The sequence below is a fragment of the Cimex lectularius genome, unplaced genomic scaffold, assembly GCF_000648675.2.
Source record: "Cimex lectularius strain Harlan isolate CLEC.00 unplaced genomic scaffold, Clec_2.1 scaffold167, whole genome shotgun sequence".
Classification (NCBI taxonomy): Eukaryota; Metazoa; Arthropoda; class Insecta; order Hemiptera; family Cimicidae; genus Cimex; species Cimex lectularius.
Genome location: NW_019392811.1, coordinates 313,611 through 331,093, shown reverse-complemented (window position 1 = coordinate 331,093; position 17,483 = coordinate 313,611). Strand labels below are relative to the sequence as shown.

Here is a 17,483-nt window from a genome sequence, read left to right as displayed (position 1 = left end):
CGAGGAACTGAAAGTCCTTTTGTCTGAAAAACCCTATACCCCAGTAAACGTCTTTTAAAGAAGAATAATTTTCAAGGCTAATCACTAATGTAGAATATTGTTTACCTTGCCACGCATTTTCTCAAATGGCGTGACGTCAGGGTTATAAGCAGGTTCTATTTTTTCAAATTTATCATACGTTATGTTCAAATTGTAAGACCTTTTGTCTGAGAAACCCTACACCCGGTACACCCCAGCAAGCTCCTACTCTAGGGTGAAAAGACAATATAATTTAAATATAATTATAAAATATATATTAGGGTGAATATTCTATACATTCATATTATACATTCTTTTGGTTTGGAACCTATTTAAAATTGTGTATAATAAACAGCTGGATTGTCTGCGAAGTGAGTTTATACGTACATGCTACGGTACGTAGTTAACTGTTTGCAAGCTCGAAAAAAGGAACTGAGCGGTATTTTAATAATTTGTCTCATTCCTGATACTCTTTTAACGTCAAAACATAAAATCATATTTGTAAAGACTCATCTGTGTATATTTTATTGTGTGGAAATATGGGTGTAGGCAAATAAATCGAAACAATACTTTTCAAGATACTTAGACTTGTTTTTGTTTTTTTTATACAATGAGAAATTGTAAAATTGAATTTCTTGTGCGTTTTAAATTTTTCTACGCGTGAAAATATGCAGAATTTCTGGAGTGTATGTAACATTAGTATGAGACAGAAATAGTGAAGTGAGTCAGCCGTCAGACGCGAGAGCTAGTGAGTCCGGGGCGTGGAGGGGGCGCACAAATACATGGAGGGGGAGACTGCAAGGGTAGGTAACACTGGGTACGTCGAGTCGCAACTTTCCTTACGTTTGCGGAACAGTCTTCCTCGCCGGTCGACAACGCACCTCCCACGTCCTTGGTGAGCGATTTTTGTTCATCCTTTGAGTTTTTTTACATTTCGCCATGGAAGGGAAGAATTTATCGGATTTCGACGACTTCAAAAAAGATCTGTTCGGCGACCCCGTCGTAGGCGGTCTGGCTACCCAGGGAGCGAGTGCGGCCAAAGACTTGGACGATTTGCTGAAGGAACCGTTTTCCCAGGGAGACGGAAAAGGAGTCTCGGACTTTTTGGACGATTTGAAATTCGACGTGAAAAGGGACGCTGAGCCCTTACCCAAGGAGGAGACGAAGTGCAGTGAGGACGTAATGAATGATTTTATGTTCGAGAAGCCGGACCTACCGGAGCGTGTCACCGCGACTGTAGACTTCCTCAAAAACGAGACGGGTTACTTTTCCCAAGACGTGCCCGAGAAGGAGTACCCCAAGGACGCGGCCAGGGAGTTCGACACTCCGTCTCCGGTCGGCGCGACGGTTCCGCCCCACGAGGACACACCGGCCAGCCGGGAGGACTCGCCTATGTCGAGGGGTATGGATTCGCCTTCGCCCTCGCCTTCGCCATCGCCCCTGGCTAAGCGAGACTCTCCGCATCAGGAATCGCCACAGAGGTGGGACCCGTCGCCTAGAGATTCGCCAGAATTGGAAGTCGCCTCTTTCAAACCCGTCGCAGAATTCATAGACGCCGAGACAGTCGGGGAGTCCGAGAAACCGAAGGAAAAGACACCTACCCCGAGCCCGTCTCCGACGCCGACCCCGACGCCCCCGGCCCCCGTCGCCGAGAGGAAGCCGTCCGTCGAAGACATCGGCGCCAAAGATATTCGTGTCAAGTTAGGTGAGTGTCAAATTCAAATATATAAACAATTTTGCACTTCACCTCCTCTTGTTATTGCACCATAGTTGGCCATGCGAATGAACCTCCTCTCCCTCTATTGATTTCCTCCCGTGCATTCACCTTTAGAAACCCCTCCCAATCTACTCATCTTTTTTACTCTTTCGTTATTGCATCCAGCCAAAATGTATACAATGGTAACATTCTGTTGTTTTTGTCGTCAAATCCCGTTTTGTTAGCGTAAACCAGCATATTCAAACTTTTCGACATTAACGACTCAAATGCCACATTGAATCAGTATTTAAAATCAACCATGGAACACATTTTATTTATCTGTTATACAAAACTTGTCACAAAAAGTAAATTAAGGTTTATGCAATTCTTAAAAGCCTGGTAGCCTGAAAACTCAAAGAAATTTCAAGAAAAGTCGCTTCAAATAGCATGATTGTATGTATCTTGGTCGTTTCCGATAATTCCGATTTGCCTTTTCTCGATATTTTGATCTATCAAACGTGTTCGGCTTTTTTTCCATCTAAAGTGTTTTTTGTTGTCTGGCTTCACCCTGCTTATTACCCGATCAAAACCTGGAGATAGCGAGAAGCTGAACAACGATGACAAAATATTAATATTCTTTTCCGATAAGATTGAAGATCAGGACTTGACATTTTGACCGAAAAAATGGAACTTCAAATCTGTCCAATAGTAGTTAAGTTGAAATAGTGAACTTCTTGCCTCACCCAGCCTTATCACCCTGAACCACCTCTGGAGATAGCGAGAAGCTGAACAGCGATGACAAATTGTTAATAACATCCTTTTCTGATAAGATTGAAGATCAGGACTTGACAACCACCTGGAAGTCCAGAACAAAATGAAGGGAAATGAACCAATGATAGGTTCATCATACACTCAAAATAAAACAATTAAAAAAATCATGCAATAATTGCGACTAAGCTCTTCTTGCGTTATATCAATATACAATAGAGAAACCACCTTGACAAAAAGAAAGTTCAAAGTAAGACGTGCTAAAAGGACAAACATGAAAACTTGTGTATATGAATTCATTTTATACAACTTTAAAAAGTTCTCGATGGACTAAATATTATTGGCGAAAGCAATAAGAAATAAGCTGGGATAGACGGACCAGGATGATCGGAGGCGAAAGACGTCAACGGCTTACCTCAGCCTAAGTTTTATTAATTAAACAAGAATAGTGGAGGAGTGATGAACTTCTACGTCAATAGTTTGTAATTATTCTGATCTACCTACTCTCTCTCGCAGTTTTGGCTTGTCAGACGCGTTTAAGTTTCTTGCCATCATCAGTGGTGTGTTTGTTGTCTTGCCTACCCTGCTTGTACCCCCTGACCCACCACTGAATGGCTTTTTCGGACAGGCCAAAACAACGAGGAAGTTCAGAACAAAATGGTTGGAAACAACCAAACTTATTCAAATGAAGACAAACAGAAGACATAACTATCATCATGGAGGGTGAGTGCCATAGTGAACCAATTGAGCAGGGCAGTGGAGAGGTCTGTAAGGTACTTTACGAGGTATAAAATTAGTGGGAACAGGAGTATGTCTGAAGCCATACTCTTCATGAAAAGTCGTCCAACCGTAGACCTTAAAGTTAACCGAAATGGTGAAGAAATTAATTGGTCTCCCTCAATAAGGTACCTCCGCGCTCGGCTAGATGCTAAGTTCACGTTTACAGCCCATGTCAATGAATTAATTCAAAAAGTAAAAATAAATACTTCATCCAACTCCCGTGTCCAGAGTCCCCAGTTGAGAGTTCATAACGAGTTGCTCATCTACAAAACCATAGTCAGGTGTTAACTTGTAACACCAATTATAACAAGCTTAAAACAACTCAAAATAAGTACCTAAGGTTATGCACGAATAGCCCTTTAGCAACCACGATAGATGTACTCCCCACAAACTTCGGAGAGCAATTTCTGCGCGAGTTCATAGAAACCACTTGTCAAAATTTTTTTGATAGATGACCTGGTAGCACCATTAGATTAGTTAAAGATATGGAGGTCCATATATAATATGGACGTGCACCCAGATCCAAACACAAATCCCTATGGGACTTCAATGCGAGGCTTGAATATATTAACCCCTAACATAGTTATTTAATTAATTTCATTTTTTGTATGTTATGTATATATGAATATATACATGTGTTATGTATATATATTCATATATACATAAATAATATACATATATTATGTATATATAATATTGCATGTATAGCATTTTTATATATGCATATATAATGCATATGTATGTATACTTTAGTGGTACTCATACATAGAATTATTTATTCGGATCGCAATATGAAATGTTAGTCGGTTTTTAAACAATTAAATTTAAAAAAAAATACAAGTTGTTTTATTCTACTTTTAAAACTAGTAGATGGATGAAATAATACACAGATCGACCAGTAAAGATAGCGAAATGACGAAACGCGACTGATTAACGAAACAAAAGAATATAAAGACCAGGATGATCGGTTCACTTTGAATCCAACAGCTTATTTCAACTTAAAGATGTTTTATGTATTAAACGATTAATTATTTTTACATAACTTATGTACAAATTGTGAGGTTTCCTCGTGAGGAGAGATGAACCTGTAGCTTGGTCATTTCCGATCATTTTGGTCAGTCAGACGAGTTTCGGCTTTTCGCAATCTTCAGTGGTGGATGCCATTAATCTTTGCACGAACGGATAGTAGGAATAATAGACTCAAAGGATCGGATACGACCAAGCTGCTTATTTGATCATGAATGATGATAAAATATTCCATGTTGCCACAAATAGAAAGGAGGTAGGAAATTGTCTAGAAAATAGAAAGTCGTTTTATAGTGGGGTTAGTCATCATCATCAACATCACCAAATACAAACACCTATTTAAAAAAATGTTAACAAACATCTAGCTTTGGGTTTGTAAAAGACAAGTCTATAATTTGTAAAATATTATTATAGTAGTTCAGCTGTGTAAAACAACTTTTTTTATCTAGACGGTTTCCTTAATTCCTTTTTTTTTAATTCTAATAGAAAAGATGATATAAGCTACACGTAGGTAATATTAATTTAATTGAAGCCTTTTGACACATTTTTCGTTTAGCGCCGTTATTAAAATTATTACAAATTATTCGCATCCCCTTTCTGATGAGCCGGTTTAGCGATGTAGGGCGAATTTAACTTGCAAAACCGACTAATTGTGAAGTTCCATTAATGGTTAAGTTATAAAGTTTTCAATTAGGTGATTCCATAATGGGCCCCTTGGAGATTTCTTTAAATAAACTACAAGATCTCATTTAGCGGCCATTCTGTTCTATTTAACATTTGATGATAACGGTTAATTTACACATTGACACAACTTCATATAAGCGTTCCTTTCGGCTCAAAAATGAAGAATCGTCATTCATTATGAACAATAAAACCAGGAGACAACATTATTATTAAATGTTGTTATAACGAGCGAACTTTCTAAACATTTTAACCAAGGAGTTTTATTTTTATTGATCTCTTTAACAATATATAGAAAACTTGTATGACAAATTCTTTTATTAGTAAAGAACCGTTTAATTGGCATCGTAACAAATCTCTCACAATGTTCCTCCCTTTGTCGATATTTTACATCAGAAACGTTCTTCAGGAAAGTCTTACAATGTTAAGATAGTAATATTTTTGGTATTTCATTTTTTTTAAGTTTAATTGCAATGTAAGCAACAAGCACTAAAAATACTAAAGGGTGTTTATCGGCTAAAATGTTTTTGGTGTACTTCATATCTTTTTTTTTACGACGTAGGCATTTTTTTTCCAACAGAGATAACAATTTCCCTCGCCGATAAAGAGTGTGAGGTCATTAAGATCCTCCTGTACAAGTGTAAAGTTTTAAACAAAAATTGACACAAATATTGCAATATATTTTACCTGCATCTGTAGTCTCTCGTTTCTGGTTTAGGACTATGTTAAAACATATTCGGTCCAGATGTCCTCACGAGATTGTCGGCTTCCTGTATCCTGGCCGGAAAAAATATGGCATTAAACCCGTGTGTCAGGGGTCAGAATGTGAAGGGAGGCACTGAATGAAGTGAATGAGTCAATATTGCGCCACAGTTCCAAATTCTAAGATTCGAAACAAACTTCTAATTTTTCTCATCATCCGTCTTAAATTCCATAACGACATTCGGTTTTGTTCTAGATTATTAATTTAATATAATGATCTCGCATCGGACGAGCAGTGAATAGATTGCACATGTTCCGCAAGAGAGAAAAAAGGTGTTTGACCCTTCATTAATGGTCTTTTCAGCTCGGCCACTCAAGTAATTCTTTTATAACTCCATTCAATAGAGGAAACATAGAATATATAAATGTTATTTGACATGTTTATCCTAATTCGGTGTCGGATTTGCTTTACTCTAATAATAAAATACCTAACTAAATACATTAGCATATGCGTTATAGCAAATACAATATCTTGTCTTATGTAAATCTTCCATGTTTATTCTCATTCCTAAAGCTCACCCACCGCACCATATCCTTCTACAGACTTCTTCCTGCAATGTCCAAAATTCTCGAAATATTCCTTTTAAAGCGATTAATGCTTATTCTAGATAATCTTAAAATAATTCCCTCCTACCAGTTCGGCTTCCGTCCTCATCATTCTACGATCTAACAAGAGAGTTGACACCATCCTCTGCTTTAGAGAACAATGAGTATTGCTTGGGTGCGTTCCTAGACAGCTCAGGCTGTTGATAGGGTCAGCATGCTTTATAAACTTAAACACTTCCTACCCACTCTTTATTATCTTTCCTGAAATCCTACTTGAGCTTATCGAAGAACTGGTGCAAAAAATGGAGGACATGACTGAATGAGGAAAAATATGCTTACTGAACATTTACCTTAAAAAAACAGTCTTGGTCACCACTGAATATCAACAACGAGCTTACTCCACTAAGTTTCTTTAGCACTATACCTAGACAGCAGACTGCCATGGAATCCCCACAGAAATATTCTACAAAGACCAAAAATGTACAAAAACTAAAAGAAGTTTTGAAAAATGTAGAAAAAGCCAAATAATTAAAAATCGCCTCAACTGATCGAAAAGACCCTCACAGACTGTCACCACTGTCACCCTGGGCAATTTCTTATTTGAAATTTTAGGTGATTTCTGGGTTCAGTTTTAACAGCACAAAACAACAAAAACGAAGAAATTAACTCCTTAGATTAACAGCAGGTAATAGAGCATAAAACGCAAATATGAAGCTGGTCACTCGAGGTTATTTGTTCCCGCAAAACAAAGATTCAACTATATAAAGGATTAATTGGCCCAATGGTATGTGGTGCTGAAACATGAACCTTAAATAAGTATGATAGCAAAAAAATTGGAGGAAAATTATTAGAAAAATTTAGGAGTCAAGTTCGAACGGGGGGAATGGCGTTTAAGAAATAATAGGGATAATAGAATTACAGATAGAAATAATAGAAACATACAGGAACGTCTAGATATAATGCACCACATTAAGGCAGAGAGGTTTAGATGGTTGGGACAACGAAAAGAATGTCAGAGGAGAGGTTACCAACAATAGTATAAAGAAAAGGTTGAAGGACAACTTGGGCAACTACGATGACTTGTAGAATCGAAATCCGTAGGAACTCCAAAGTGGTCGCAGTAAATTCTTGTGTAAAGTACACGTGTAGCTGAGTTTTATTGGTCAAAACATATTTCGGTCCTAAAAGTAATTGTCCACGTCTTCCGTTTTGTTGTCTCTTACGTCTTGTGTGGGGATTCCATGTCAGTCTGCTGTCTTGGTATAGTCCCTAAATATCTGACTTGAGTGGTCGGTAGTTCCTTGTAGTTGATATTCAGTGTAAAACAAGACTGATTTTTCAATGTAAATGTTAATTAAGCATATTTTTCCTCAGTCGATCTTGTCCTCTAGTATTTGCATTAATCTTCGATAAATCCAAGGTGTTTTTGGATCTTGGACATTGCTTGGATAAGATTTGAGTTAAAAGTGAGAATTGCGGTGTCTTTCGCATATGCGATAATGTAGGACAGAGGCGTGTGTCGGTTTCATATTTGAGTATTCGTTGCTTCCCCTCACTCTGAAGTAGCGGTGAGTTAAATACGATTCCAGAATAAGGTAAATGCTCGATTATATTGTGCGACTTTAGAACCGGCGAGTCAGCTAGTGCTATATTGATGATGACACAAAAAACTTTTCAGTAGCCAACTAATCTAACTAGCATTTTGTATATACTGAAACCAGAACCATCGAGATACTGTCAGCTAGTTCTTCTTTATTTTCATTTCCTTCTTTTCTTCAAAGTTCTTCATAGTTTATTTTCTTCAATGAACAAACTGCCTGCTTAACTCAAAATTAACAAGGAAAAATTTTACTGTTAGTTCTGTTTATACCATAAAGAAATATCTAGGATTTTATTATGCAATGCATACCAAAATAGGAATGAAAATTTCTCATTTCAATGATACTCAAACTTCTAAACCTAGATAGAATTAGAAAAAGAAAACGTATATAGTATACAGTGTATTGAATAAGAAAATTATGAATGAACTTTATTTAAAACTTTAATCAGTTTTTACTTTATTGCAAATCTGTATGGGCTTTTTTTTCCAAAATATCTCCATTTTCCTCAACTCGTTTATTTTTGACAACTTAAGTAACGCATGCTTCCTGATACTTTGTAATTGGTATGGTAACGAAATATACAAAAACCCAATGAAAATAAAAAATAAATTGTTATTATATATACAAAAATATGCTAATAGTTTCTCTAATTCGATCGTGAAATACATAACTAATCTAAAAATAAGAAAAGCATTTTTATTTTCGCGACATTTTCTAAAAATCACCAATCTATGGAACGTCTATCTTAGGCTATATGTATACTTAATACAATCTAAGTTATCTTAGTTTAATAATCATTTAAGCCGCTACATAACCACAAATGTAATGTATACAAAACGATTTTTTTAATATATATTTAAACAAATAATTTATTATGAGCTTTACATAAAGAAATATCTCAAATAGATTTAGAAAATGTCAAAATTTAAAGTAAAGTTATATCTGTCCTCTATAACATGCCATCTAAGTTTAAATATAAATAGAAGTTTCTTTATTTACAACAGTTTTTCCAATACTTCAATCATCAAATACTAAAATAAATAAAAAAATAAAAATGCTTACTAAAACTTATAAATTTCTAGTTAATTATTCAGAAATCGTGTGATGCGGTCTGGTGTGATGTAGGTTTCAGAAAAACATTTTCTTTATCGTGCCAACATTTTTTGTTTGTAAATCCCAGGCCCTGAAGATGATCTCAATAAAGATCGAAACGTTGGCACGATAAAGAAAATGTTTTTCTGAAACCTACATCACACCAGGTCGCATCTCACGATTTATGAGTAATTATCGATTAACGGTCACTAATCACCACACATTATAAATTTCATTGATCTTAATCAAATCAGTATTAATACGAATCTGTAGTATTAGAATCTCTTTTATTTAACAAAATGTATTTGTACAATGTCAAAAGTGGTATTTTAGTATATTATATTGAATAATTTTTTATACTCGTTAATCAGAAGTAATGTTTAACAATATTAAAGCAGTAATTCATCCTTTTTGTACTTTTCTATTGGTCCTTCACTTAAAAAAAAGAAAATAATTATAATGTTCGAGTGGCAATATTTAATCCAGGCTAGGTGTATAATAGTGTGTGAATGAGAAGTTACAAACACTTTATTTTTAACTTGCGATTACTGACTGACGCCCATGCCTAGAAGAGAAAAGTCAAATCTCCGCTTGAAGTGAGACGGTAAATGCAATCTAAATGAGAGCACCCACTTTTTAATTAGGGGAAAAGTATTGACCCACATTTTCCCAAGCGTTATTAAATTCGTTTGCATGTCTGACTGGGTCTCGTTGATAAAATGTTTTTTTTCCTTTCTCGCCAAATGCAGTATTACTTTAAATTTAGTCTGTCCCTTCTTTTTTTTCTAGAACACCCTGAACGCCAAGTGCCAAGAATGTAAAACTGTTGAAATTTACATTCAAAGAGGAAATTGTATTTTTGTATACACATTTTTCATAAATAATCGTTTTATCGTTCCAATAACAATAAAGAAAATCACTGTGTTGAATTTAAAACTTAAAAAACTATATTTAATGTTTGAAATAGTTCAACTAGATATAATGTTTATATAAGGCTCTGGAAGCAATTCCCTGCTCAGTCCTATTTAAGATACCAAGAATTAATTTTTTTTTCTCTGGCCAAAAACGTTAAATTTAGAATTTTAGATATTCTATTTCGATAGTAGAAAAAGGCGACTTGAAAATATATTTTTATACTTTTCCCCCCATATATACAAGCCAAATGAGAGCGTATTTTTTTATCAGTATTTGTTCTCAAATTCTAGTGTGTTTTTGTGTAATGAAATACAATTTATTACAAGATGAAGCGTACGTTGGGTGCTGTGATTATTTATTGTTTTATTGTAAACTGCTGATAGTTTTCTTTTTGCAAAGTATAAAATGTAATGGAATGAAGGTTTCCACTTTTTGAAACTTTGACAAGCATTGTTTTACACTTTTAATATTACACATTCGACCAAAGATTTCTACAATATTGGCAATTTGTTGACCTTTTTTTAAATTTTTAATTAAAATTGTGCAATTTATATTCACATTTAAAATTGATCTCGTTACTCCAAATACACAACTTCTGAATTTGCTGGGGTCTAGGAGAAAATGGTCTCGATACAGACGACTAAACAACTGGAAAGTCTTTCATGGCTGAATGAACGTTGCGGTTTCTTTTTCAGACGTGTTTTTCTTTAATTTTTTTATTTCCACTGGTATGACGGCAGTTCCATTGACTTAGACGGAATAAAATCCTCCTTTTCCGTGATATTACGTTTGCCGATTTAACGGAAACTATGTTCTCATCCGTGGAATAGGGCGATGAAGCATAATTTAAAATAACCTGACGCAAAGGCGTTTTGTCCGTCCAAGTACTAAAACGTATACCTTTATCTCTTTTAGATCATTCTTGATCAAGTGCTTGTAAAGATAACATCAATAAAACAATAATTCAATCGTTATTTTTGGATTAGATAGCATTAACAGAATCAATTCTAGAAGGCTAAAATATTGCAATTTAAAGTTTGCGTATGTCAGACTGGAAATTATAGATTTGTTTTTCACTATTTCCATCTATTTTACTTTTTTTTAAACATTTTCCATATTTACTCCACATTGTGTATTTTTCGAGGGTTGAAGTGTCGATTATTATTAAATAGATAATCGACATGGGAATTGGTTTAAATTCATCCCAGATCGTGCTCATGACCCTGAATGATTATTTGTTTAAATTAAATACCCAGTTTAGAGTTATTTGGAGCGATTAGAATAAAATACTTTAATTTTACCAAATTGATCGCCTAAGTTGATGTAAAAGGTTAATAAATTCAAAAAGTCCTCCGAGACAATGTCAGAAAAAATTTTCATATTTCATCTACTATTAGATCAAGCTGACAGAATATTCAAAGATGTAAAAAAAAATTTTATATAAAAATGCAATTGTGTTAATACAGACGAAAAATTGTCTGCTGTCGGAATGGACAGATAGCAGTAATGATGATAAGAAATATTAAAACTTCAATGTTTTGGTAAAATGTATATTCAAGGGATAATTCAATTTTTTTCGTTTATGTTATAATTTGTTGACCAAGGTCACAGTAAGTATGCCTGAAATGGTTTTATTGCTAGTGTGATTTGAATAGTTCCTTTTTCCCTACATGCTACATTTCTCAATTTGTCCGTCATATTTGTACCGTTTCAACAGAAGAATATCAGATGCATTATTCACACAGAACCACCGAACATGGCTGAATGACGAAACGCGTCTGACCGAAACTGACGGACCGACGGTGGTCAGGGGCAATCAAACTGCACACAAGTTCAACACCTCTCAGACCAACTAAAAAAACTTCGCTTTTTTTATAATTTTGTTTAAAAAAATTAAATTTAAAATAATTTAATGATATTACAAAGTACTTTGAACTTATAAGTACATAATGAATTTACACAACTGAACCTAAGGGTTCTTTGCCTGCTTTCATCCATGAGAAACAATAAATTCTTATTGAGCATTAAAAGTTTTCAAGTACTTTCTGACTGAAGTGAAAGCCATAATAGCACCTACTTTGCTTTTCAATTCCCATTCAAAATCAAAGAAATGTGCCTTATCACGAAAACATTCAAGGACACTGTTTTGAATGGTTGGTATTTTTGTATTGTTTTTTTATCGTCAATAACAAAATCTATTGCTATGTTTTATGCATTGTCTTAAGAGTTAAATCCAAAAATTTACTGATTGACATGAACATCGTGGCTGACTAGGTCTGTACTACTTACTACTTCATTGCACATCTATTCTGTATGTATATATTTTGCTAGAAAGACATCTTTGGAAGAATCTGAGTAAAATGGACTGTGAATGATTCGTTGTCACTTTTAGAATTGAAGTAGTTGAAGAAGAACGAGTTTGACCAATTTCTCACCACCTGAGTCGGACCGGAGATAATTCCATGAAGATTAAGTTTCATCCTTCTCAACCAGTCCTACCAAGGCGTTTCATTTTCAAAGGAAACTGTAAAAATCCGTTTAGGATCCCCCCACAAAAAAAAAAAAAAAAAAAAAAAAAAAAAAAAATCGATCAGGTATATTTTTATTGTAGAAAATAATTTTCTGATTAATAATATACTGACAAACTCTAGGCAACTCGAATTCACTTACTCGTTCTAAGTGGTGTTTGACTTTTATTTCAAAGTAATTTAAAATAGATATCAATAATATAACTAGTACGTACCTAAAAATATCGTGAAGTAAAAGGAGCCTGGTTTACAATTAAACTATGAGGTTGAAAAATGAAAATAAAATCTACAAGCATGTTAGTGAACCCCCTTAGATAGTTAATTAAGCAAGTTCGCTATGGAAATACCCTAAATCAAAAAAATAACATGGTTAATTTACTGTAGAGAACCCGTATGGATTGGCTTTCTTTGAATGAGATGTTGACTTTCTGGAATCATGATTTAAAATATATAAAAAAAAGTCCTAATTGTAATCTTGTTTAATAATAATTAATTAATATGATCGATTAATTAATATAATTTAATAACAATAATCAAATCAATTCCTGCTAAACCCGCAAGCCTGGGCGGAAAGGCTGGTAGGGTATAACCAAATATTTGGACGGCGTTCTTCCTTTATACAAGCCATTCAAGATGTTTAGTACTGACCATTGAAATATTAACATCTTCAATGATAAAATTTCACTATGACGTGTGTTTGATTGACATGTGCGATACACTTTTATGATTTTTTTTATTTCCTAAGTTATATTTTCTTAGAATTATTAAAAAACTAACTTTCCAAACTCGACTTAAATATACTATTTGACAATGAAAAACTATTTAAAGTTACGTATAAATGGCCAGTTTTTATTCATTATTTTAGGTAAAATACTTGCAAAACTAACTGGATATTTTTAAAGAAAAATATAATATTCAGGTAAGCGAAAAATTAAATTGAGTAAAATAATTTTACTAAAAATGTAAACAATGAAGAAAATATTCAATTCAGTTTAGAGAATTTCCTCCTCTTGCGTTGATCACCGCTTGCATTTGATTTTATGAGATTTTGAATGTAGTGCCGGGGAATATTTTCATACTCCTCCAACAGCACCATTCTTAATTTCTGCAGTCTCTGGTATACTGGGCGACTTTTTACCCTCTTTGACAACTCGTGTGTCGATAGAATTGAAATCGGAACTATTACCCGTTGCAATTAGTCACCAAAAATCCTAGCTGTGTGGGGGTCTTGCATTATTTTGCATAAAAATAAAAATAAATCTCAACTAAAAACCTAAATTAATTGTAAAGTATTAATTGGTCAAGCGGACCACGAAAATAGTGAATTTAATAAAAATAAAATCCACAATAAGTGGGCTGTTAGGTAATCCTCGATGAAGATCAAGTTTGTGCGACCTTCCATAAAAACGCCTGCCGAAACTATTACGCCGCCACCTCAATTGATGAGATTCCTTGCGAAATTTAACCGAGTGTTCTGTGCCATGTCAGAAGTTCTGGAACCAAAGGAAGGCCTCGCACGTAATACAATTTCTGAAAGTCTCTCTCTTTCTACTAATGCCTTACTTAAACTGAAATTAATATTCATTAAGTTGAAGGTTTTTAATCATGTTTGGAACCTCTGGAGTTCGTCCATTTCTCATTTTGTTTTATGTATTGTATTATTATGTATTTGTATTATTCTGAGATTGGGTCTATGTAATTTTCCTAGTTATAGTTGTGGGCCTATAGTTGATTGTGTAGATATTTTGATCATTCCTATCATTCTCATGAGTGTTACTTTATCTAACTGTAGCTGGAGTTTGCTAGTATTAGAAAGGGTTCTTTAACCACGATTTTACCATGTCTGGCACCTCAAAAGTCTCTTTGGGTTTTGTAAGGTCGCATTATGAGATGTAGAAATTAATATTTCATCTTGTTACCCCAATTATAGATTCTGGTCTATACCTGGTCTTGCAGATCTTCCTCTGCCTCTTATAGTTGTATTAACCCAGTATCCCTTTGCGTACTGGCAACATATTGCAGATTGTTAAGTTTTCCCAAGTTTTGGAGATTTTAGATATGTGCTTTTTTTGTGCTAATGCTTTTTGGGCCACTTGGCTGTGTGTTAATATGTGTATTGTTTTCAGTTCTTTTATTATTTGCTATGGCGCAAACATGATAGCTTGTTCTGCTCGAAAGAATTTGGGCTTCCTTAGAATATATCTCACCTGGTTCCCTCATTGATTTTTGAGTAATCCGTACAACATTGTTACGGTTTACTCTTTACGTTATACAGAGAACGTAAAGTGAGAGTACAACGTCTCGTTACGGTTTCTTTGGTTTCTTCTTCACTTTTTAGTATGCTACAACTTTATATGATGTTACAAAGACTGCTTCCAGAATCATATAATCAGTCACCATTTCTAATAGTAGATGTCTGATTTTAATTTTTATTATCGTATGATCGAAATGGTTAATCCCCAATTAGTTTATTCGTTTCTGCAATATGTATGATTTTTTTCTAGTTTCTTGGTTATATGTTTCCATTAGAGGATAGATTTAGCAGTGTTTTCTAATGCTCTGATGGTGTTGTCATTATTCCTGTGATGGCGTAGATATACCGTTCTTCTGATTTTCTCCTGATTCCTTTTCCCACTTTTACAGTCTATTGAAACTTTGTAGTGTTGCAAAGGATGTTTCCGGGATCATCAGTCACCGTTTATTTATATTTTGTAGGTCTTCGTGTACAATTTTAATTTACATTTTGTTTAAAGCAACAAAAAATTTCCTTTCATATTCTTAAGGCTTATTTTTCGAACACTTGATTTATATCAAATCGTTGGGACTTGGATTAACTCTCATAGTACGTAAATATATAAATGTTCAGTGCGAACGGAAGTCAAAGTAATTTAGTAATTTAACTTGTATTATTAGGCACAGTTGTGTCTATAATAAGACGTATACTGTTCGAAGGTCATGTATGTTCTTTACATTCCTGTTTACATGCATGTAAATATGTAGTTAATTTATTCTAGTCCTGGAAAAAAATCGTCAGAGGGAAATTAAACGGCCTTCAACCATACTATTCGCATTACTAATATAGTTTACTTTGAATGAGGGGGAAGTGACTAAGAATGGAGTAATATAACACGATTGAATGTGCAGGGACTTTTCGAATCACTTTTCCCTCCGAGGTGCGGGGAAATCACATGATTTTCACCAAAGGTCGATCGATCATAACGCAGTTGTGCACCGAACCGCCGTGCGCGCGGGCTCGCCTATTGTTCCTAGGAAAAGTAAATAGATAAGTGGTCCGTACCCCCACTCGAACCATTCGACCTTGTCCATCTGATTTGACACCGGCTACTGTCGGATTCGAAAGTCGAAGATAGTCACAGTAGTTCTCTCGGTTCTGAAGAGTGGTGAACCAGCGCGTGTGTAGGAGAGAGAAACGAAGCAGAAATCGATAAAGGGAGGGGTCGGGTTTTAGTGCCATGGATCCAGACCCAAGCAACGGACATACCAAGGGCTCCAACTTGCCCAGGCAGTGTAAGTTATCATGTTTTCAACTCGTATCAATAAAAAACCCGGCCATGAATACCTACAATTGACTTTCAAACATTTGATGAAAAGAGAAGTTTAAACGAGGGGTTAAAACATCCCCTAAAAAACCGTCATCTTTCTACCCTTATTATCTTATTTTATTAACAATCCTAGACAACGATTTTTCCCGTTTTGCTCATTATTATATAAATTGTAATCAATTTTGTTCATTTTCTTCTATAATACCAAAAAAAAAAAAAATTACTACGCACATCGGTTGCGTATTGCTTTGTTAATGCGTACATAAATGATCGGTTAATACCTTCAGGGAATATCGATTGATATGGATTTGGTATTGTTTCCTGCGAACGTATCATAGGGTACAACTTTATTGTTCAAAAACGAATTTTATTAAAATAAACTTTTTATTATTCATATAAATCAATTCAATATTATTTTTTATTGTTTCAGATGCTTGGTTTAACCCGGCTCGACTGCATCCTGCAGGTAAAACAAACATATATATATTTAATATATCTTTCAATGTTTTAATGATTATATTACCAACTTATTCCTATTCGGTTTATCTCGTTTTAATTTATACCAAGCGTTTCGATTGATTTATATAAATGATACACTGTCCGAAACAATAAACAGTAGTGTACTTAATACCCATAGGAAATCGTTGATAATAATTATATTTATAGTGACAATAATAGAATTAATTTGTTTGAACTTTGATCACGATGATCGTCGTAGTTTTCCTCGAGAATAATCTGGGAGCGCGAGTGAGCAATGCGGCAGAGAGCTCTGTCTGAAAGGTCCGTCATTTTTTTCTTCTTAATCTTTTCACTAACAACACTGAGATATCCTATTATTTATAATTTCTTATCGCATTTGACGAATTTTAGAATTTTTTAAACCCTGTAAATTTATCAAGAAACTGGCATGAAACAGAACTGATCAAAAATACAATACATTCTTCGTAATAAACTATATTGACAGGGTTCAAGACTTTTTAAAAATGTTATTACGGTTTTTTGTATTAATATTTTTTTGAGTTTTTAAAATGAAAGCATTTTTTAGCCAGTGAAAGGCAAATAACAATATTCAATAAATAATTCTCATACAATCTCAAATCCGATTTTAAAGACATATATTTCGGAAGCCTTTAGACAAGTTTAAACCTGATTCACTTTTTTGTTGTCTTAAATACTTGAGGGAAGATAGCAAGTTGTTGTGTGAGTGAGGAATAAACGATAATGATAATAACAGATAGTTTTGAAATACGAATTTAACTCTAGTCAGAAATAAGGTTTAAAAGATTTTCCATAATAACAGACACTTTTTACAGTGTTTTATTTGAATTGAACCCACGACACGTAGACATTAGCTCTTACAGACTTTGATGATTTGTGTAAAAAGCATAGACTAGACAAGTTCTATGAATAAATAAATCCATGTTACAGCTGGAAATGAATCATCGAAGCACTGAATAAACATGACGTGCCGTTTCTATGATGAATAGAAGTACTATTTGCTAGTTTT

General features: G+C 34.4%; 1 protein-coding gene across 2 annotated transcripts in view; it reads left to right on the top strand.

Moving 5' to 3' along the window:
* The first annotated feature begins 809 nt into the window (after nt 1-809).
* LOC106672447 (reticulon-1-A) overlaps nt 810-17,483 on the top strand; it is a 32,545-nt gene continuing 15,871 nt past the window's right edge. The window contains exons 1-2 of one of the 2 annotated variants that reach the window (XM_014403889.2): nt 810-1,723; nt 16,407-16,442. In XM_014403889.2, the coding sequence (XP_014259375.1) occupies nt 958-1,723; nt 16,407-16,442 (802 nt within the window). In that variant the 5' untranslated portion in view covers nt 810-957. Of the gene's footprint in view, nt 1,724-15,626; nt 15,942-16,406; nt 16,443-17,483 lie in introns of those variants that run through there. The other variant, XM_014403890.2, reaches the window with a different exon arrangement.